This window comes from Notothenia rossii (genome assembly GCF_949606895.1).
Source record: "Notothenia rossii genome assembly, chromosome: 5".
Classification (NCBI taxonomy): Eukaryota; Metazoa; Chordata; class Actinopteri; order Perciformes; family Nototheniidae; genus Notothenia; species Notothenia rossii.
Window position 1 is genome coordinate 67,651,077 of NC_136903.1, and position 24,903 is coordinate 67,675,979.

The 24,903-nt window shown below is 40.1% G+C and overlaps 1 protein-coding gene across 1 annotated transcript; it reads right to left on the bottom strand.

Moving 5' to 3' along the window:
- Positions 1–211: 211 nt before the first annotated feature.
- Positions 212–24,616, bottom strand: vapb (VAMP (vesicle-associated membrane protein)-associated protein B and C). The gene is made up of 6 exons (XM_079681585.1): positions 24,331–24,616; positions 16,765–16,917; positions 10,872–10,975; positions 10,371–10,451; positions 9,184–9,363; positions 212–2,838 (listed from the first exon to the last, which is right to left on the bottom strand). The coding sequence occupies exons 1-6, from the start codon at positions 24,386–24,388 to the stop codon at positions 2,683–2,685; spliced, it is 732 nt and encodes a 243-aa protein (XP_079537711.1). The 5' UTR covers positions 24,389–24,616; the 3' UTR covers positions 212–2,682.
- Between the last annotated feature and the right edge of the window lie 287 nt (positions 24,617–24,903).

Consider the following 24,903-nt stretch of genomic DNA (forward strand, 5'->3'; position numbering starts at 1 on the left):
TACAGGAGTGCAATGAGGAATCAGTGGCATATTCATAGAAAATCATGTTGTTGTGTTAATTGACTCATAATATTTTAAAGAAAGAAACATGTGACATTTCATCAAGATAGACCTTAAATGGATGGTTCGGATTTTCTTAAATTGGATTGTATGTTCGGCAAAATGTGCACCTTAACATATGCATAACAGGAAATGACTTCACACGGTGAGGTAGGGGATTTATTCATTTAATTTATTAAGATGCTACATAGTCCAACCAGGTTGGGTCTTTTTTATACACCAGAGAGACTACTTGAACTAGTAATATTAATCTTCTTCTCAGATAGACTTATTTATTTATTTATATACATACAAAACAGTTTGCCGACTGCTTACATTGATCACGGTGATGGTCAGAGACTGCAGGTCAGTGTAGTGTGTTTTACAACCGGGCCTGGATCAATTAGTATTGACACGTAATTGTTATTGTTTGTTTGATCCTAACTGCAGTACCAGGGGTTACTGCGCCAAAGCAGGATGGTGCTTAATAATACAATTCAAATGACAGTATATTATGGTACTGTAAAATGTTCTGAAACTCCAACCAGGATTCAATGAACAAGAAGAATGATCTGTCAGTACTATATGACCCAGGTCTGATAACCCCAGATGGGACTGTAGATCAGGTCTGTCTGCCCTCCCTCTAAGCAGCAAGCAATCCTCAACCCAACAACTATACAGAGATACAGTAGAAACACAAGCTCATGTATATTTTAACCTTTTACTTCACCATCATATCCCCCTCCACCTAAAACGAAAATATGGTGGTGTTATGTATTTTTCTTTCACTTAAAGAAAGGGTAATGCATTCTGAATCTCATGTGGATACAGAGGGAAAACAATATGAACAACGGCTCTTTATTTCTTCTACACTCACTCTCCATTGCCTTTTCCCCCCTCATGCAAATTTGGAGATGAAACTATTTGAGCGTATGTTTCGGTTTATTTTTGACCAAGACATAACCATCGGCTCTAGAAGAGTACAATGTCATCATGTGGTCCCCTCAAGGATATCAGCTAAGATGTATGTGCCCCCACCCCCCCTCCTCCTCCTCTGGCTTGAGAAGAAAATCAAATGTTATGCTGCAGGAAGATCAAAGGAGACACACTCTTAATCTTAGTGCATTAAAAATGAATATGACTTCAACTGCAGTGAGGGTATAACATTAATAAGCAACAGATCAATGCTGAACAAACACCAACAAACTAAACACAGGCCTGCAGTGGAGTGGAAAGAAAATCACACACAAATCACCAGCAGCAAAGAAACTGGAAACACTCAGTTGATCTCTGACATACATTTGCCCCAAACAAAACGTGAACAAATGTATGGCTCAGTAGGAAAATGTGAGAAAACAAAAAAGAGTTGGAAAAGACCAAGGTCTCTTTGAGAGGACACTGAAACAGGACCTTGGTGTTGTTGATGCTGTAAGGGAAACACATAACAGTCACATGCACCTCCTGTCCACTCTTATTATATGTATGCATGCTTTCTCTGTGTGTGTGTATTTCTATATATATATTTATGTACTGTATATACCTTTGTCTTGGCCTGAGAATAACTTGCCCAAATAGGTCACAAGGCAAGCAGTTTATCTGTTTAACATGTACAGAAATCGTCCTACAAATCTGGAGTTCATCTTTGTAGCTGCAATATCCTTAAAAGCTTTCATCCTAACAACAAAAGAATGAATTAAAATCATAAAAATCCAACAAAGACAGAAAGAAACTCTGAAAATGAAGTTGTGCAAACCTACAGTCAAATGACATTTTATAATCACCATTATAAAAGCAATTAAATTAGATTCAAAAAGTCCAGATGCAACAGTGTGTGTGAACGCATGCAATCAAACATCCCCCTTTCTGACAACCGGGGGTGTGGTGAGCAGTGAGTGACAGTCAACGGGAATAAAGGTAGAGTGAAAATAATAAACAACACGAGGAAAAAAAAAAAATAGTGTTCACTGATCAAAGTTGTTCGACAATCAAAGACGAGCCGATTTGACAAAGCCTGTGATTGCAGGAGTCAGTTTGATAGCCCTGTGTGAGGATCATTCCTCTGGGAAATCCCTTCCTTAAAGGAGTTTTAGCCAGGGGACACCTGGATATAGTGTGCAGTGTGCAGTGTGCAGTGTGCAGTGTGCAGTGTGCAGTGTGCGTGTGTGGGGCGGTTACGTATACATACACATCGGCTCTGGCCTCCGTCATTTAGAAAAAGAAACAACAATACACTAAAATGACATTCACACACTTTCAAACTGACTCAGTCGCAGCAACACTACCTCGCCGGTGTTAGAAAAACTGGTCTTGATCACTTGCATTAAATCATGTTTCCATTACTCCCCCCCCCCCACACAGTCATCCTTATACATGAAACTTTGAGAAAGAGGGCCAGAATGACTATGTGATGTTTACGTAGAGGCAAGACCTGTAACAGTTGGTTTGTTCTTTCGATGATGAATGGTTTTTTTCTTCTTTATTTTCTCATACATTACCTTTTAAAATGTTACATAAATGAGACTGAATCAAAACTAGTACCACCCCCCACCCAGTGGATATGGCATTTCTGATCCAAAATCCCAGATCCCGTGTTTGATTTCTTCCCCCTGAAAGCATGCTGCGGCCCGACCGAACTGCTGCCATCTACAAGACCAACTTGCCCACGATGACGCCCACCACAAAGAAGAGCACGATGAGGGCCATCGTGCGGGCGCTCAACCCCTCGTCTTTCTTCATGCCAATGGAGGTGTGCTGAGATGACATCACGTTACTCTTCCTCATCCGCAGACCATCGTCCTCCTGAAACAGGAAGAAAAAAAGCAAGCGGAGTAAGCGGGATTATAAACTAAAGCCACAATAAGAAGTGAAAAATATTGTCATGATCTGAAACTAAATAAAAAGAATATCCTTTCAGTATTAATAACGATATTGTCTGGCCATTCTAATGTTTGTGTTTTTAGCTAAAAAACTTCCCTATCACTAAAAAGGAGATGGCATGAATTTCCATCAACCTAATAGCAATGGCTTCACAATAACCACAATTGTTTTCATTCTGTTGTCTAGTCTTGTAGTTTACTAACAGTCTGGAAAAATGTTCTTCCTAGTGTCGTAGCAAATAGTATAAAAGTTGATTGCTAAATTTAAGATTTTAGCATTATGGCCATTAAAACTAAAGTAAACAGTTCTCCAAAAATGTATTTTTCAATGTTCCGGATTTATATATGGCTCTCATAAAAACACTAAACTGGTCTAAAATTAAAACAAAATAGATAAAAACTTAACATGAAACTAAACTAAAACGATCAAACCAATCTGAAAATAAATAGTGATTAAAAATTAGATTAATAATAACTATATAACCTGAAAAATTGATAGAATAAAAGAAGAGGGAGAAGCGTGGTAGGAATGACGAGGTGAAGAAGAGAAAAGATGACATGCTTAAGAGAGACGGCCATCTTCTCAATCACTCAATTAGATTAAAAAAAGTATTTATTTACAAGCTCAAAGAAATAGTATCTGCTTAAATCTTCATCTGACACAATCCCCAGAGGTCCGCAGAAGGCGCCAGGCTTTAACACACTTCATTTCCCAGCAGCGGGTGGTGGGGGGGGGGGGGGGGGGGGGGCTTTCTGTTAGTTTAATCTCAGCCACAGGAGCAGCCAACAGTCGTTCTGCCTCTGGCAAGAACCTAAAGGGAAGGAGGTGGCGGAGTGTGTGTGTGTGTGTATGACTTATTTTTAACTAAACCTTAACAAATCTCAATTTTAAACCCATACTTTACTGATTTGTTTCACGTTGTGATTGATGGCGAACTCATTGATTTGCAAAATTGCCTTTGTGGAGCTTTAGTGCCTGAGGTCTGCCACTGATTATGGATCTGAGCAGTTACACTTCACTCTAACCTCAATCTGGAGTTACTGTCTCTATTCAAAGAAACACAGCAAAGGGTGGAGGGACACTCCGACCTCATTTTGGAACCACCACTCTGTGTGAATCAAGTTTCCACTTAATTTGCTTATCTTGAATGGGAACATCAATCAGTATAAAAAAAGAAATAACCAAATGTGATTCTGGATGTTCAATCAAGGCTGAAGTCGAATAGTCCATTTAGCTTAGGAACCTTCCTAACAGAGTGAAATGACCCGGAAGTCCCTCAGTGGCAGCCATGATAAGTGCCCTTTGAATTCTCTACATGATAGGAAAGGAGGTTTCAAACTTCCTTTATAACCTCCTTTGGCTTAGGAACCACTGGACCTCTCTCACTGAAAGGAGAGGAGAAAATGCTGCCCCACAATGCCTTGCAGCCGCAGCATTTGCCGTCACACAACAGTCGGCCGTTCACGGAAAAAAACGATTATGACCGAGAAATGACATCATGAAAGTTACGGTTCTTATTAAGCATTTTAAAACGTATGTGGTAAGTTGCCAAAGTGCTTTGTTTTGAACGTTCATCAGTATTATAATCAAAAAGAGAAATGTGAACGTTAGTTTTCACTGAAATGATCAAATAAAGTAAACATTTCACAGTGTTTACTGAGCTGTGTGGGGTTTGTTCAAGTTTTAAAATATGTTTGAATGGTGATATACACACTGATAGATATTAAGGACTAACGTTTATAATAAATACATTTGTATTGATTTTTAGATCTTTTCATACAATCATACGTATTGGGATCATTTGTATTAATGTGGACCGGAGGGAGAGGGTGACGAGCAAAAGTTTCACTTTCCTTTTTTATTTCAATTCCAACTTTGGTCATGAAGAATATGTTTCTCTGTTGCCCACGTCCATAAAGCATAAAGCAACAGCATCAGAGCACGGTGCAGAGTCTCTAGATGAGTTTACAGTAGTCCCTCGTTCTTATTATACATCCATGTTGTAGTCCGCTGTATAGAAAACTAGTTTCCATAGTTTCCCCACATCAGCAGACGCACATTTATGACGTCCACTGGCGCATCATAAACACGTTGGATACTGAAAGTGCAGTCGGATTCTCTAAAGTACCGCAGTCTCTTCTCCTAAGTCCTTTTGAATTCTCCTATCCACTATCCCTTAACCCCGTGACGTTTCACTCAGAGGTCAAGGGATAGACGATAGGGTAAGACGTTAGGAGCTGATTTTTGGATTATCCGACCGCAACCCCAAGTCATCTGTTAATTCTGGGGATTGAGATGAAAGAGATTTGATTGTTTTGCTCATTTAGTGAATTATCACTTTCTCTCTGTATTTGAATTAAGACTGAAAAAGAATTGGCAACTTGGTTTGAACTATACCTGCATCGTACAACATATTCAAGGTGAAACAAATGGCCGATTATACTTTTTATATCAAGTCCTATTATTTTCAGTTATAGCATCTTAAGTGTGAATATTTATTGTTTTTCTTGGACTTTTATGATATGACACTATATATCTTTGAGTTTTGGACTGTTGGTCAAACAGAAACATTTAAACATGGCAATTTCTATGGGACAATAAGCAATTTTCCCTTTTTTCCTATTATTATAGACCAAAATGAATTGATTAATCATGAACATAATCGGCAGACCTTATATATTATAACATCTGATGAACATTGTATGTGTTGATTAACACAGTAACTAATATCTATTAACCTCTACACTATACAAATATGCCCAGTTAATATATTCCATGCTTGTTTTCTTTTTTGGTTAAATGTACTAACTTAAAAATAAATCTATAAATGTATCTGAACAGTGCATGACATCTGGGCCATCTAAGCTAATTTACAGATGGCCCTGAGCCCAATAGAGATTGCCCTGAAAAATGTACGTGGACGAAATGACGCACGAAGGGTTTGGGGGGCCTCCCCCTAGAACATTTAGATTTTTGCAGGTCTTAGATGCTGTCTGGTGCATTGTCTAGACTGAATTATAAGATGAACCACCACAATATTATATTGTACAATTTCAATTTTATTCTTCATTTCACTTTTTTTTTTTTTTCTTGTTTGTGTTTGCTCGCTTGCATGCCCTGCATAGCTATAATAAATACTTAAGTTGTTGGGCAAGACACTTTCCATCAGATGAAGGCAAATGCCTTCCCAGATGTAAAAAAGTAGAAAACATTACATTCAGTTATAACTGCCAAAACAAACATTATTTACACTATTATGGCCCCGGTTAAAAATGTTTGTAATGTTATCTACTGTAAGTTGGTCGAACGAATGCCTCCTCATCCGGAAGCTGACCGAGCAGCAGTCGAGAGGAGCCGAGCGCATCCGAGAAGCACACACAATGGCGACGTCAGAGTTCCCTTTAGCCGGCAAATCTAAATCTCTTCGGTCAAAATAATTTCCCTTTAGCGCAATACCGCTTCAGTTGCGCCACTTATGTGACAGACAAGAAGAGTATGTGACAGACAAGAGTAGTCAATTCTAATGTCTAACACTTAATTTGGAGAAAGAGATGTGCTGTATGGGTTGATTGTGCGTTGATCTGTTGGTAATGCCTCGGGGTTCCGGTGGGCATGTAAACAAATGCATAATGCTGCGCTATACTTTGTGGCCTCACCCAGTTGCATAGCGATACTTATTGTTTAGGTGTCTTTTAATAAGCAGGTAGTCATATCATTAGCTAGAACTAGCTGGATCTGATCGATATGGACATAAACGCGAGTGAAGTTTAATCTGACGGGAGAGAGAGATCAGCTGCTGCTGACGAGTCGACACGCAGCGCTGCATGATCACATGCAGTGGTGAGCGGAACAAAACAAACACTTCAGGTTAGAATATCACTCGTAGCTATTTTAATCACCTCTCAAACTACCTAAACTAGTTATAGATATGTTTAGTTTTACTGTCGGGTCACTCATTACTGGATCCGTGAGCTGCATGATACTGGCATAATAGACTGCCCGATCGGGCAACCAGCAGGTGAGGCTTCATTGCCCGAGCTAAATACTAGATGGCCCCGGGCCATCGGGCAGTCCTTAAAGGTGACATGTCATGCTTTTCCGGTTATTACCCGTCCCCTTGTGTGTTATGAAGGTTTTTCTTCATGTAAACGGTGTGCAGAGTCAAAACCCTCAAAGTACACCCTGTAGCGAGTAAAACTTTAAAACAGAAAATACCTCCCCAAAACGCCTCGTTGGTGAAACGTCATCATGACGTCATCGTCATTTGATTCTTCCGGGTACGTGCTTTTGTAAGCACGTACCCGGAACTAAATGGGCCAATCCGTGGAGCCGTTACGTTACGTCCGCGGAGCCGTTACGTTAAGCCCCCGCTGATTGGTCCAAATTGACCAATCCACACACACACACACACACTCGGTGCAGGCAGCCCTGCTGATTTCTGCTCCCTGCTGCAGGCTGATAACAGACAGTTGGGATCGCGCGAAATTCTCTCTGCAGACCCATTCTCACAGCGTTTATCAATCTATAAACCTTTTTCTTACTCAATATCAAGCCACACTTATTGTTTTTATTTCGGCTGTGACTTTGTGTGTGTTCAGGTTGAGTTTGGCTGTGTTTGGCTGTGTATCGCTAAACAAGGAAATCACAGAGGGTGGGGGGGGGGGAGCTGCAGCGAGCCGTTTAGTGGAGAAAGTGAATACTGCTGAATACACATACTTTACAGAGATGCTGTATGCATCCCAATGTGAGTTTGGAAAATTGCACAGTATTTTTCTATCTTAGTATACCTCAACAATGGAATTATGATCAGTGGAAATGGCCATGACACCTCTCCTTTAAATGTCGAGCCCTGCTGAATTTGCATCAATTGTTTAAAATAAGTAGAATCTCTGCTAAACCTTATGAATTATTAAGCGTGTGATTTAAACACTGGAGATGACTAAATGATCAACAACATCATAGGTCAGCTTCTGTAATTATTTCAATAAGGTTGATACTTCAGTTTGAAAAAAATGTAATCACCAGTTCACCAGGGCAGGTATTACCTGACAGTCTACTTTAATCAGAAGTTAGTATAAAGTTTGTATTGATTGGATGGATTGTCTCATTAATAGTCTACCACCTCAGCTAATGCCATTAACAAAAACAAAGCATCTTCAGCGATGCCTTTGTCTTTACTTTTGTGAAAAAAACTAAAATGCTGAACGACTGTTGTCCAGAGGCCTGTACTACGAAGCCAGTTCAACAGACCCTGGATATGATTGACTTACCTAATCCAAAACAAACACGCTCTCGCTAAGCGGTCCTACGACGCTGGTTATCAACTCGGTAACTCAAGCCAGGGTGTCTCTGTTCGGCTGAGTGCGTGTTCACATGAAAGGGGCGGGGTTAGCAACCTTTGACCAATCACAAACATGGAGAAGCGTACTGACAGCGCAGCGTCATACTTCCTGAATGAAAAGTAAACTATAATATTAGACAAATATGAAGAAGTTAAACTTTAAACATCCATGACTTAAACACTTTATCCAGGATAAAAGCCACATAGCTGCACCTGCAAGGTGAATACAGCTGGTAACAGAAAAAGTGTTTGAATGCGTACATTAACAGGTGTATGATATGCCCCGTCTAAGACACGAGTGGATCTGACTTTAATTACATTTGACTCGAGTGTTTCGTCAACTTAATGTGTTGCTTAAAATAATACTTCTGCATACAGTGACACTGTGAGTGTTGCACGGCCAGATACGGCTCAGCTGACTCAGATAAGGAAATATATGATACATTATGATGTGATATGAATGATAATGGGACACATCGACATCTGCACTCACAGTGCCGCAGACTGTACGTAATGTTACTTTGATCTGGTTACTTATGTTGTGGCAGATATTTAAGTAAGCTTCCTTAACGCTGATGTTATAATAGTCAGATTGCTCTGAAGATGGGAGGTGATATTCTATTCATTTTCACGTTCACACAGTCAATTGATTTTGGCCGGCCGTCTTTCCTGCAACGGCAGTCTTTCTGTATTTCCTTTCTCCTGTAATATGACTTGATCGCTTTAAACTCCGCACACTGAGCTCTGATTGGTCAGCAGGTGGTGCTTTCACTAAGTTGATCTCTTACCCTGGAACCTAACCTGCTCCGGACCAGGCTAGCCATTCAGCATAAGTTACCATGGAGATCTAGCCCGCTAAGAACCAGCGTCGTAGGAGCGGAAAAATCCGGCTTCGTAGTGAAGGCCTTCGGAGTCATCTCACTCACCCTGATCTGTTTGTTTTCTTCCCGTAGCCTCTGAGCCTCCATCTGCAGCCTCTTGCAGTCCTCCATGATCTTCTTTACCTCCCCGTCATCGAAGGTGGAGCTCATTGATTTTGGAGGCAGCGTGGAGGAGTCCGACTTCAGCAAGCTGGACGACATCATCTTGTTGGACTCCATGTCAAGCTGTAATTGAGTTAACAGGGCGACAACATATAACGCAATAAGTTCTCTGTTTGCTGATACAATGTTTCCATGGCAATTCTGACCATTGACTTGGCTGGCACTCCGGTGAAATGTTATATTTTTATTTGGAGACTTGCAGACTTTTATACAGGGACACAGAGCCTAGTTTCTAGCTGCCTAGCACCATGTTTGTGGGAGAGTTCAACCAGGGGTGCCTTTCATAAGTGGACCAGGCTGTTTTCTATCAGCAATATCTCCGTCTGAGGGACTCTGTGGTGCTGACTGGGAGCAATGTGTATGTATCGCACAGCTCAAAATGAATTGAAAACAACCACCATAGACTCAGCTCATATCGTGAAGAGGTAATGTATCTACAGCTGTGTGGGGTCCGATTGAATCACAACAATAATAAACTACATGTGAGAATGAACAAAGTGAAGATTAATGCTGACACATAAACAACGTTGAGAAAATAAAAAAATATATAGAAGAATAAGACAGTCGGTCGGTCTTAGAGTTTTCAAAGAGGAGGAGAGGTGAAGGCTGAGATGGGACAGGATGAAGAAAGAGAAAGCAGTAAATAGGTGGGGAGCAGGAAAACAATAATAAACATAACAAATGCACTCTACAGAAGGAAGCAGTAAAGATGCAACAATGTGTGAGGTTTGCTGAACACCAGCAGCTTGATAGAAATTGAATAACATTTTAATATTTTAATCAATATTTTTTTCTCATAAAAAAAGGAAGAACATTTGCAAATCTCTATTTCGTGTCCAATGTTGTAGGATTTATTTAGTTAGCAGCTGTGTAATATGTCGGGTAATAAACAAGGAGCCAGTCAAAGATAAACTCTTCCTAGACAATATTAACTTGCTGTACATTCTCACTACTTGTGGTACTAATGTGACGCATCACTCCCTGTAGTGTCTCTGATCTGTGATCTAGAGTGACAACCAGAGCTGACGTGGTGAGGCGGGGAGAGGAGTGGTGTCACGGCATGTACTCACTGTTTTTTCATTCTCCACTGGCATGTCAAAAACACATCTCAGCTTGGAGTCCATCAGCTCATCTGGCTTAGCCTCCTTCCACTGAGGAGAGAGAGGACCAAAGATAAAGGAAAAGTCAACCAATTAATCATTTATATGTGATCAAGACCAAAGGGACCATTTGTAACAGACTGCTGATAATGGCTCTTTGCAGCAGGAAAAAAACTTAGATAACAACCCTCATGTTGACATATTAAACATTCTTTCACAATGTCTTTATTAAGAACCAATTTTTGAACTTACAAATAGGGTATCTGCACTCTATGGCTCTATTAAATACAATATTGCATCAAATGTTTAATAACCAACATGCCTTTTTCTTTCGTTAAGTTCAATTCATGTATTTCATTGATTGATCCAGTGTCTGTTTTTTGCAATATACATTTGAAGCATTTGCCAACACTGAAATTAGTAAAAGGAAAATGATGGTGAAACGTGATTGTAGGAAGAAGATGCACTCACCACTCCCTCCATGTCGGTCATGTCAGGAGGTGCTAGCACGGACTGCACCATGAACTTGTGTTTGCTCTTCTCATTGGGATCATAGTCAAAAGGCTGCAGCATAACTGCAATTACAAAAGGATAGTCAAGGTCACTTATGATCCTATTATAAAGTCCCTTAATTTACCTGACTTCACATGACAACATGTTAAGATGACGTATTTCCTTATTGACATAAGTTGCGCCCCAAAGTATGAACAGCAAGTGCCCACATCCTTTTTGTTATGAATCCCTCAGTTTTATTTCCCTTTTTGTCCATCTCATTCTGACCTACCATTCTCAGTAAACTGAGGAGAATGTGTCTGTTAGTATCACTTCAACTGGGGCAGACAAGCAGGAATACAATTCAAGTTGTGAGTGAAAATCTGCCGCCCCGAATACAAAACGAACTCCAGCGTATAAGCCGATACTGTTCTTTGTCAGCAACTTTCCATTTCTCTCCCTTTCTCAACTCTGCGTCCACTCCTTGGATTAAATAGGAATTAGTGAGTATCAAATACCCATGTGTTTGTCAAAAAGAAACTAGGTCCTCCACGTCTTCAAGGCTCTGGCCTGCTCGGAAAAAGCGGTTGAGATGATTTATTTCTAAGTTTGTGTTACCATGACGGCGAAACACTGACGAAACTGTGAATACCCCGGGGGGTAATCTTTCCAACAGCTTCCAACCCTGTCTGTTTCTTTCTCAACATTACATATCGCTCTAACAAAAAGCAGGTGTGGGGTTGGAATAGGACTTCAGCCCATCACCACATTAGTCCTCCCAGTGAGTGGTGTGTTATTTGATGTCCTTCCAATGACCAAGAAGGTATTTCAAAGCTGCAACGATGATTTTCAATGATCACTTTCTTATGTCAGTATTCAAGTAAAGGGTGGAAGTGCAGAGGGGCATGAAAAGAGCTATTGATGGGTGATCTTTCTCTCCTTTGACTTTTCAAACAAGGGTGTAATTGAAAGGCATATTTTGACATCAGTACCAACTATATCTACAACGTCTGCGTGATTCTTTGGCTTCCACAAGAAACAAATGACCTCCTAATTTCATGCCGGTGTAGCTATCAGGATGGTTTTCAAATATGGCACATGCCAATGTTCCCTAGAGTGGAAACCTCAGAGATGTAGTGCACCATTACAGCAATCAGAGCAGTTCAATATCGCAAACCAGAAACAGACGGCATGAACAGATTGAGAACGTCCTGTTTCAGTCAGACCCAATTTGCACGGCCATCTAACTCAGGTCCAAGGGGACGCCACAAGAGAGTGGAGGCAGGAAGGCATGTAAGTTCATTGAGCAACAGTGGATAACGTTTAAATGTATGTTCCCCCAGAGCCAAAGCCTGAGATGGAAAGAGCCCTGCCACAGGGGAGGAAAGAAAACAATTAAATCATCTTTAATAACCAGCCTTTGAACACATCTTTAATAAAAAGCTACTTCTGCTAATGACGTGATTTTGTATTCTTTCACACTGGGCAATCATTTATAAAACTCAGAGGCTAATTGTGTTTAACACGGTCAAGCAGGATGGCAATCGCCTGCCTGCTTGTTGATGATAAATGGAACCATTAGAGGGGTGAGGGAGGGGGGCAAAACAACTTTTCTTTCCTGTCACTAATTATATTGTGTCCCTTGAGACTTGATGCTCAAACGGAAAAAGCACTAAACATTTACCTTGAAGTGATTACAGAGGTCCACCCATGGAACATAATGAATATAGGGTCTGCACAAACAAATTGTCTTTTTTCATTATCAATGCATTTCAGAAAATATTTGAAAAGTATCTTTCAATGTTTTGTTTTAACCATCAAACAGTGAACACCTAAATATATTACATTTATAATAACATGAAAAATTAGAAAAAGCAACTAATATACTCATATTTTAAAAGGGAATACTTCACCACCCAAAAAAACATTCAATTACAAAATGTAGTATAATCCAAGGGTAACAGGTTGAGTAAATGATACACACATTTTCTCTTTGGAGGTAAAGTATTCCTTTAAGAAGCTAGAAGTATTTAAATGTTTTAATGACATTTCACCAACTGATTAATTGATTGATAAACTAAGTGTTTCAGTTCTACTCTATAGCTTTGTTAGTGACAAAATGCATGGCTACAACCCATACAAAACCATGCATTTGTGACACGATTTTTCCTCAACACAAGAAACTTGACAGGAGAATGTGCCGTACATTTCCATTTCCAAGCATTATGTCACTCAGTTTCAATAAAAGCATACAACATGAGACCTCATTTCATTTCCATGAACTATTTAAGGTGAATTCTCAGCATCATAAGAAAACCTAAACTGTGTTTGACATTAGAACAAAAATAAAGAAACTTGCCAAAAACAAAAGATGAGCGAATTTGTTTGAAAACCAAAACATGGAACTCATCAACAACTGAAAAACCAAATGTGAGGTTACGTTACATCATGATACATGACACCATACGGCTCATTGTTACTTACAGTCTATAGGGGTTACACCCTGAGCTATAACAATAGTAACCTTTTCACACCAATTCAGAGAAGCCTTAATCGTAAAAAGGGAACTCCCCGTGTACTTTGTTCGATATTACTCAACACAAAAACCTGGTCAAAGATCAGCAGACCTACGGAGACAGTATAGCGTGGGAATGAGGAAGAGAGTGAAGTCGACCACTGCCGTTGGGGTACAGGCCTTGAGGGAAAACTCACCAGGATGTAAGAGCTAACTCATATGCAGGCTTCTCAGGGTAGCAGGATCTCACACTTCTGGTTTGGCTCTCCTGGGTCCATCTAATTCAATTTAATTCAAAAGGGGAAATAATACAACCTACCGTATATAGCAGCATACCTATTTTAGAGTGCGGAATACAGTCTATGGGAATAACCCAGGAGTTGCCTACATTAATCCACCACACTTTTGCGGGAATCACCACTTAGAGGTCAAGTTATAGGAATGTAGTTGGTGGGCAAAAAAAAGTGTACAAGGCTTTTAGACCTTGTGTTTAACATATTTTAATACATTTTTGTTATTAATTTGGACATAACTTATGACAGGAGAATCTATTTATTGCCCCTTCATGACAAAAGCCACACTGAAAATGAGTGTCATGGCAAGCTAATGAAACTGATTCAGTTAAAAAAATGCAACAAAATAATTGTTATTGTTTTATTAAAGTATGTTATTTTTCTTTCTGCCTTCCTTGAAATGATAACAAGTCAGACAAACTCAACTACTGAAAGATTCCAAGAAAAAGCTTGATATGTGTGCAGTCATGACTTATTGAAACATTCACGCCACATTTGTTTCCACTGGACGCTGCTACAAAACACCAATCAGCCTCAGAAACATTCCTGTGGTCATGGCTACGTTGAACATATACAGTTACAGCTGGGTTGAGCTTCAAACGCACCGTGTGGATCCTCAGCTGAGCCAGCAAATGAAACATATTGGGGTCTAAAGGTAACATGTAGGAGACTATCTTTTCTTTCCAGTGCAAGTGGCTGTCTGTGTAGCATTTGTTAAAAGTGACTGGCCAGATATACGAGACAAACTGGAACAAGTCACAGATCATATGCAATCCTCTTAAATAGAGAACAAAAACTGATATATATTTGCCTGAATACCTCAATAATGATATTGTAATGTTATTTTGGGAATTACTATTTGACAACTATTTTCAGCATGTCCTTACAAAAAAACATGTTTTATATCTTATGTTGGAATGATAACCAGCAGTGTTTGTGTCACTCAGTTATAACAGTCCGGTGTTCATTGATGTTTATCAATTCCTTTTACGAGCAAAAGAAGAAAGAGCACTTAAATAAGTTGCCCGGTGGAGTTTCCTTGTAAACAAAGCAAGTTATGTTTGTATACATTGTATGTGTCCTTGAAGTCTAACAAATGAGTTGAATATGATACGATAATACTTTATTGGTCAGATCAAGTCTGAAATTTGACTTGCGTCACAGCAGCTCCATGTCCAACATCATCAACAGACAAGTATCCAGACACAATACATGAAACACAAACAACAAACATTTAACATAACAGCACAATCAGTGAGAGAAAAGATGCTCAAAGAGCCTTCAGCGTGCATTTGATCTGGGATTTAGCTCTGTATTTACTGTGAGGATTGACTGATGCACAAAGGAGTGCTTCAGTCTGACTTAATTGAAACGTGGGACCCTGTATCTCCGATTAGATGGTAGCAGTTCATATTCAGTGTTCAGAACATGGTTTGGGTCAGAGATGATGTTGTTGGACAGCCTCACTAGGTTGTTATGATAGGCTGAGTCATATAGTCTCTGACAGGGTTCACCAACAATCTTTGAGCAGATTTTTAACAGGTGGAGCAGTTTTGAATGTAGTCCAGTTAAAAAGAGTTGTCAGGTGTCAGCAGGTAAGACATTGAATCTCTTTTAGCTGTCTATGACAGCATTGACAATTTTTAAAAGAGCAAATTCTGTCATATTTCCTAATGTCAAGGGACTCATTTGGATTATTTGTTGTTGCAGATAGTCAAGTTTTAAGATGCAAGTGATGCTTCAATGCAATTTAATCATAGCAGTCAAACAAACAATGCCAATTGGCACAATGTGATTAAATTGCAGCGGTCAAAGCTCAAAATTGGACAAATGTACCCAAGATGCCCTTAAGTAATGAGTTGCCCTTAAAGTAATAGCACAATAGCTTAGCCATTTGGCATCAGACAGAGTATTACAAATTGAAATACATGTTTATTAGTTTACGAAGGTGTTGGTGCACAGACCTCTTGACTCTAGGTGGCATGGCCCGACATATGCTGCTTTGGATATCTAAGTCAATTATAATGGAAACTGGAAACCACTCCTTACTTGGTTTGGAGCTGACATCAGAATCAGGGATGTTATTATCAGGGGGATTATAAACCTGGGCTTTCCATCAAAGTAACTTAATGTTAGTTCAATTTCAAAGCAAACAATGCCTGCAAGATACGAACCCACAGCGGCTTGTTATCCTGTTAAGCACACCGCTTACTGATTTCTCCCTGAAGACAGACTGGACATAAAGAGGTTACAGACCGTAGCCTTAATGTTTGCCTAATAGAGACACAACACTTAGAAAAGTAATCTCCTTTTTGGACTCAAACCTGTGACCTTTCTCAACCCTAATAAGAGTGAAAAATGAATGTATCCGACGGAGCGGACTGGGCTGATTTGTCGCCCACTGCTGACTGGAGGTCCCCGGTGTCTCGGTTCGCAGTTGTTGACACCAGATAGGAGAGGTTGTAAAATGAGTCTGTGGCTGTAAATGGCAGAGGTGGCACAGTGTGGAAACACTAGACTGTACCTGTCTCCCTCAGAGAGCACGGCTGGGAATGAGGCCTGCCAGGCGGAGGGTGGGGGTGTACTGGGTAACGGGAGAGGACCAGTGTGTTTAGAAAAAACATGCAAACGCATTCAGGATACTTGAGATAAAATAGTTTGCATTCCTTTTCACAGAAGCTTTGTTTTTAAAATCAAGATATAAATAAAAACAGTTGTTGACATTTAGATGGCTTGAAGTCTGTAGCAACTAGAGCTACGAAAAATATAATTTCCATATCAATGGTGTAGTCTTTAAAATCTCCGCACAGACTCACACTGTACCATATATGCCATGCCTAAGTTCTGACCAAGAGTCACACAAAAAAGAGGCATCCAGAAAGAAACTGCACAATCCTCATGTTAGCGGAGCTGAAGCCACAAATTGTGTATTAAACACCCTTTTAAATCAGTCAAGTAATTTGTCTTGAGATACACTTAACATTTCCGCTACAGTAGCAGCTACATGTTCGTTGATAATCATAATTGATTGGCCCCTTCTCATTCCTACTTCATCCATCATTACCTGAGACGTTGATTGATGTGCCTGCATCGAGGATTCCGCTGTTCGGCCGCACGCAGTAGCGGCGCGGCGCTGTCGTCTTCACCTTGAAACACACATTCCTGTCTGTAGGGTTGGAGAGCTTGAGATTTGTGGTGACCACGTCTGAGAATGGACCTGTGAAGAAGATAAGGTGGATGTGTCAGAAAAACTCTGTAGTGATGTTTTCTTTAAGAAGATAACTCAATGTCCTCCAGAGACAAATGGATCAGAAAAGACCGCTGAAGCCAAAACGTACAACGACACAAGTCACAATAAATGGCAACACATTAGAGAGTTACACCACACACATAAATCTCAAAAAACTATTTGTCACTTGAATTGCGTGAATGCCAAATTGTTGAAAATAACACATGCACAAAATAAATCTTTCACCGACATACAAAATGAAACAAGCTCGTAATATGTGTGAGTGTGAGCTGTGCAGTCGGAAACATCCAAAGCAAATGAGTGTCCCTTAGTCATCAAAATGCTAATTAATCATCCACTGCTGGAAAAAAAGCATATCAAATAAATAAATGAGGAAATAAAACAAGCAAGCTGGGGAACCTCTTTATATACATATAAATATTGATATAAATATAAAATATCTTTGCTACAACAGAATATATTAGAAAAGTTGGCCAAAAATGTAACACAGATTTAACACAACAGAAAACAAGCTTCTCCAAGCTTTTAAATTAGATCACTACATCACTGTATCAACTACTTGTGCTGTGTTATAACTGTCTATCTATTCAATTGGCCGATTACATTTTTTTTCTCATTCTTTCTTTAACATCTTCATCCTGTTAATGTTTGATCATCTATATTTGTATAACATAACATTGGTTACAGTGAAACAAGGTTTCGTTCAACCTTGAGTAATGTGTAAGGTTGAAGGGGTAGAGAGGAATGAGGACATGAAGGAGGGGAAAGGCGAAAGGGAAAAACAGCAGGTTCACACGGTTGTGTGAAATCACAGAGTTTAGCCCTTCTATTCAGTCAAATACAGGGCAGGGATTCTTGAAATTCAGGTGCTGTTTACACGGGAACGAAACGTGTTGTATCAGTCCACAGTGACGAAGTTACCTTCAAAGTTACCTTCGTCACAGGGGCCAAACGGCTCCGTGTGTACGTCCTATACGATCATTTCCTGATAACAATGAAGCCATAGCCCCAACTCGGCTGCTCACATGTGTTACGTGCAGTAGTGTTTGTGTGTGTGTGTGTGTGTGTGTGTGTGTGTCGTTCTCTCTCTCCCTCTGATTCCCCAGGTGCAGCCTGGTTGTCCCCAGGTGCAGCCTCTCCCCAGGTGCTCCTAATTCCCAATCAGGGCCTCCATATAGGACCGGAGGAAGACTGCAGGGATTCCTCATTTTCCTCCTCTGGCTGCATGCGCACAACCTGTGTTCTATAGATCAATAAGAGATGTGCTCCTGGATATGGGACACTAGTTTAATGTGCAAGTTAGCTGGTGAGCAGCCAGTGTTCTTTTTTTTTTTACTATTAAAAAGGCCTGTTCGTGACTCCAGAGAACGGTTTCCTCTCTTTTTTCTCGTGCCTGATCAACGTTGTGTTTTGTTACTTCCCTTGGTACCCCTAGATTTAGAGGGAATGTAACACCATGCTACAGATGTTAGTGCAAAATCTACAGCTCCTCTACCACAACCATCAGCAACAAGTGGACATGGAGAACTATGTTGCTAAATCCACCACGGAGAATAAGCAGAAGGGCAACCAGGCAGTCATGGCAACCATGCTCGGGGGTCTTCTTTGCTGCTTTTGGTGTATTTTGCGTGGCATATGTACTACGGTGTCTCCAGCGGGTCGATCGGTCTCGTGTGAAGGGACACGTTTATTGAGCCGTATCCGTGTAAACGGAAGATCTTTTTGATATCGAATTCGGTTTGTTTGCGTTCCCGTGTAAATGGGGCCTAAGAAACTGTGAGACAATTGGGAAACACATCTTTGTAACGTACTGTCTGGGGCTTCTACAATAAAGACAAAATAAAGAGACAATTGCAATTGATTGCAGCCAATAAGTGAGTTAGCTAAATAAAAACAGTCTTTGAACCCTAACCACAATCTCCTCAACGGATAATATACAAGCTCAATCATATACGTTAATCTTTTTTTTTATTTTTTATAAAATGACAGCCTTATCTTTATACACTAAGTGTCCACACTTTTACAATGATCATTGTGTCTTTATACAGGTAAGAAAAACGTATTATGTAACAAATACAATATTTGCTGCTAATATCCAAAAGTCTGCCAAGGTACGAAATCAATTTCATTCAATTCAGCGGCCTGTGATCAATATGAAACCATATTACATGCAAGATATAATTAGATGGAACTGAAATGCATTTATTTTTTACCCCATCACTGAGTCTTACTGTTTGGGAGGAAATGTCATTTTGCTCTGAATATTCAGCAGAAAGTGAGTCTCAGTTTTGGGTCATTTTTTCTATTTCTCTTTAGCTGCTTTCCTGGCAAAAAAGACGGCGTACCACTTTCAAGCAGAGATTGTCTTGTTTCATTAAATAGCCATCAATGAGCACAACACCAGACATTTTTGATCAACTGAAAAAAACAAGACGTGGTGGGCTGCGATTCAGAGGTTTATAGGCACCAGATAAATTCAGAAGTAAAGTTATTGCATGCACATTAAAACCCACCACAAAAGCAAGCAATCTCCACTTTGGTGTAAGGTTTGCTTTTCAGTTTAGTGTTAATGACATTAACAGATATGTCAAAACTGTTGGATATGAGTGCTTTTGCATGTACCACTGTACAAAAATTAAAAGGAGCAAAACCTAATATGGGCAATGCATTGACCTTGGAAAAAGCCAAGAGTGTAATGAGTCTTCTTTGATATTGTCAGGACATTACACATTACTGGAAGGGGTGCACATTCCAAAAACCTCATTATATGCAGCATCACTAGTCCTTAGTATATTCTATTTTGGCAAAAGTTATCTTTTTATTGCATAAAACTGCATATAAAAATGTATTTAGATAGCTGGCAGCCGTTAGTCACTGTGTTTTTCCAGGAAAGCTACGTCTAGAGAGAGCAAAGCTAATTCATGGTCAAGTGAGTAAGTCTTAACGAATACAGTGCCAATACCACAAACTTTACAACGGACAGACTTACGGAAACTAAGTAGTCATATTGGAACTTTACTGTATTGTTAAAAAAGCATTTAAAACTGAAAGAAGAATAGATTTATTTGCGGCTATGTTTTCTGTTACTTTTGATATGGTGGATATCAAGATCTTATAATATCGTACACATGATAGTGACCCTCAGGTATATCAGTCGACAACTATAGGTTCTGAGCTTTAGAGACATTTATGGTCTTCTGGGGTTTATGTTTGTGACAATATTCTAAGAAAAGCCCAACTCATGACTACTGTGGTGGAGATGCCCCTTTCACACCAACGCAGTTCCAGGGCCGGTTCGGAGCTGGGGCTTGAAAAGCACTGGTTTTTCCTGTTCACACCTCTAAGCTCCGGAATCCGGTTTGTTTCAAGTACCAAAAAGTTGCCGGTCTAGAAAGCAAACACCGCATACGTCACGCTTACGTCGGAGGCGGGAGCAGGGGCGGGATCAACCTCTAACAACAACAAAAAGCCTGTGTTTTATCCAGTTTGTACACAACGATGGAAAACCTCAAACTTAACAAGCAGCAGTGGTCCACTGAAGAGACCAGCTACCTACTGGGAATCTGGGCTTCCGAAGAGGTACAGAGGAAGCTGGAGGGGAGCACACGGTCCAAAGAACTTTTGAATGTAGCATGTAACGACTGTAAAGTTGGTAGTAAAGTCGTCCCACTTCTTCAATTTCGCTTCAACAACGCAAAACCAAAACGAGTAGCACTTCAATACAATCGGCCATTGTTGTTGTTGTCGATGTGAGGGGGTTCCGCGCGGTTTGGCTTTATGAAGCAGGCACGCAAATGGTTATGTCATGAAGCAAACAATGACGCAATGACGCAGCACCAGTCGGGCTCTGAGCGGTGTGAACAGAGCGGGAGCTGAACCGAAGAACCAGAAAAGCTCTAGCACGGAGCTAGAACGGGAAAAGCCTTGGTGTGAAAGGGGCAAGAGAGACACAAGGAGAGCTGGAACTTTGATGGCAAACGCTGACGGTTTATTTGGAGCTTTGGCTGGAGAATTCACAAGACATATCACGGGCCACAAGTTGACCACACGGTAGAGATGCCAAACCAATTCTGAAGAACTCTTCTGTAGTTCCAGGTTTTAACTAGTTCGGAGTGTAATAATCAACATTCTTTATCAGCGAGACTAAACAAATATGGACCCTGAATCTAACTAGAGCTGTCGTCCATTGAAAATAATGTGCGCCAAGCTGCCCCTCCTTAAGAGAGATAGCAGCAATACCCAAGGCCGTAGAACTATGCCATGGGAGAAGAGAACGTGAAAGGAGAAAATGATGAACTGTGTCAAAGGTTGAATACCTAAGCAAATTATTCCCCAACAACTACCTAAAAGTGGTGACAATTAATCAATTTGTTTACCAACTTACAGTTATCTAAGTAACATTTTAACTTGTGACATGCTGCAATTACAAAAGCCAAAATTCAGCAAGCCAGGTTTTTCAATCAGGTAAAGTTTTCTCTCAAAATAACAAATGAGGCCGCTACAGTAGCTATTATTGTGAGAAAATCCTTTAGTGCTTGACAGAGGCCCACTCTCTGTGAATGAAAACATGGAGCTATTTCAGAATTAGCACATACACCAGATTCAAGATAAAGTTTCAGCTCAGCAAACATCCAGAGCAACTGACACTTCCCTTCCCCTTTGAGCAAAGACAGAGAGGAAACTCAGACCCTCACAAGCTTGGCGTTACTTCAGAAGAATTTTAATGAAAGGGACTCACGCCACCGACAACTGTACACCTGATATACTACTTCCTGAAAGTGTCTGGGGATACCATCCAACTCACAAAAACCACAAGCCGCAGTTAAAAAAGTATATGAAGAGCTAATGTTTGAATCTGTCATCTTTCAAGGATACATTTTATAAACAGCACATATAAAAGGGAAGAGCAGGGAGTTAGATTTTTTAATAATACTCCTGATTAAGATGAAGATTAACACAAAACGAGAAAGTCCAGTCCTTAACACAGATGGTCTGATGCCTAACGAGCTGCTGCTAACATAACTCCTCTCTATTTCCTGTTTCACAAACCCATGCCTGCATATAACTTGGGGTCTGAGTATTGCCATGTGAATTGTTATATTGTGTAGTATTCTAAGAAGGCACAGAACATATGAGTTTGTTGCTCCTTTCTCAATGGCTGGTGTGTCCATGTAAATCATATGATGGAAATCAGGGTGCAAGGTATATTAAACTACAAGTAAGTAACCATAGAAACAGTGACTCTGCTTGATGCCAAGCTGGCGATATTCTCATTTATCTTATCTTTAACAAATCCCATTAAAAGACTTAAACCAACAACAATTTGATCCTATTAACTATAACGTGTGGTCTTTGTAGTCTGATATAGCTTAATCCCCCAAAACATATGTTAAATACATTAGCCTTCGGCTGCAGGGCATGTTCCTTTATAACAATGAACTTAGTTTTTTCTGGGTCAATCCTGCATCGTCCTGATGCTGCAATTACTCACAAGCACACGTGTATTAACCTGTGGATTAAAATGCTCAATACTTGTGTACTCTTTTAGAGGTTTACATTATCTGTGAGAAATAATTAGCTTTAGGCAAAGATTGGCAGACATGGCAGGGAAAATGAAAAGTTATTGACGGACCAAAGTGTTCTATATGTATTGAGGTCCATTTATTGGATTGTAGACAACATTTTTTTACAATGAAACATGTTTACACTCTCAATGGTGAATCAAAACTACCCACAGGTTTAAGTGACTGACTACAAATACAATATATAACCATTTTTGCCTGTTGTTTCAGTCCAAAACGTACGTTTTTACCTCACCTGCCATAATGGCTTTTTTTATCCATAGGCCATTCAATTGTTTTGTCTGTCCCTTCTCAATCTAACAATGAGTCAGTTGTACAAGGTAGAAAAAGTAGAAACATGATATGTCATTTAACCTGATCCCTACCTATTTCTAACGTAAAACTTGCTTTTAACAATATAACAAGCCTTGATAAAAACATATATATACTGAGGCTTTATTTGCCTCCGCTTTGTACAAAATGTTCATGAATCTGGCACCTCGTTGTATATTTTTAATAATGCAATATACAGGCTCAGTATAGAGAGCTTAATACAACTCTGACACTTCATTACTGCTATAAAGAGTTAAATACCTTTATAATTTGCCATTACACTGTAGTCATAGAAAATAAATGAGTATGGTAACACCATCTGCACATTTAGACATAAGCATTATGCTACTTTAAATTGGCAGTTCACATAAAAACACAGAGGTGTGAGTTACCTAACACGTTGGTGCTGCTGGGTCTTTTAAGTGTAATGTTGGTGTGCTTAAGTCAAACACCAATGGCCAAATTGCATTTAGCAAAGAAGTTGCAAAATACAAAGTGGTTCACAGAGAGAAAAATACAATTTAAAATGAATAATAAAATAAACAAAATGTTTTCAGAAACAGTACGTTTTTAGATGAGACTAAAAGGAAGACACTGACTGAGACAGCCAAGCACAGGGAAGAAGTACACAATGTACTTGTCAAAGTTTTTGATTTAAAGCAAGACTAGTGAGTACAAGTTTGGCCATGTATTAGAGTCTAACTGTCATTTGAACCATTCATAGACGTATACAAATATCTAGCTTCAATACTCAATAGTACAATGCAATATTTAAAATGATGACATGATCTCTGTAATATGTTGCAAAACAGATCAATTAGTATCATATTTGTTTTTGTAAGAGTATTTAGGCCTTAAGCAACCTATTTTGGCCAAATGTCGAGCTTAAACCAAATGTCTAATAGCGTATGTAAAGCCCTAACGATAAGGAGGCTTGGCATGTTGATGATCCGTAGCTTACACGTATTAAGTAGCTCAGGTTATGCAGTTATTTCGTCCTGAGAGCTGTCAAGTTATTAAATGACAGCTGGCTGTCCAACAGAGCGTGACAGCCAATCAGAGAGCGTGCTAATGTTAGCTAGCTGTAGATGCTAAGGATGTTGTAGCTTCTGTGCAACAAAAGGTTATGCAGAAAATTGGTTGTCACATACATATCATGGTCCCTATTTCCATGGACATCTGTTTCGTGTGCTGCACGTGTAAACAGCTTTAAAACAGTTGCTGCAGCAGAAATGAGCAACAAGGCCTGGCTAGGCTGATTAGCCGACAGAAGCTAATCCAGCTAGCTAACCAGCTAGCTAGCTGTCAGTTGACCTGCCGTCCTTTCATTATCTTTCTTTTCATACGAAGGCAAATATTGTCAAAATGTGAGGTCCAGCTTCCCCCCGGCTTGGTTACCGTACTGGCCTGCCCCCCTCTTTCTAGCCCCGCTGGCAGAGGCAGCTCCCCCCTCCCGTCCAAGCCGCCGGGCCCTCCCCTCTCTTACCTCTGAATTTCAGTTCGTGCGGAGGCTCCAAGAGCAGAACCTGTTCCGGCCTGGCCATCTCCCAACAGCTGGAGGAGCGGGGTTATCTCACTGCAACCAGGTCCTGTCTGTTACCCCCGTGTTAGGATGTTGTTGCAGCGTCAATAAGAGTTGTTTTATCAATGAAATGTCTGTGGATATCCTCTCCCCCCCGGTCACTACTCGAGCTACTAACGGCTGTTGTGATGCAGCAGGAAGGGAGCGAGAGACAGCCCGGTGACGTCACTGCCTCTGCATAGCCACCCAGCGGGGAGGGTGACAGCAGGGTGATGATAGGTGATGATGGGTGAGACCAGGGTGCTGGTGCTCCCCCTCAACCGATGTGAAGGGATAAGGTTAAAATATGTAGGTTTTTATTTCAGCCCACAGCTTCTAAGTTTAGTATGAAGCAGTGATGGATTGTAACTAATTGTACTCACTGGATGGCTCGCTTGTAAACTTGAATTTGTCTTCAGTATTTAATTTTCATGCTACTTTTACTTAGCAGAATTATTTGACAAATAATTGCACAATGTAGAAATACAAACACAGACA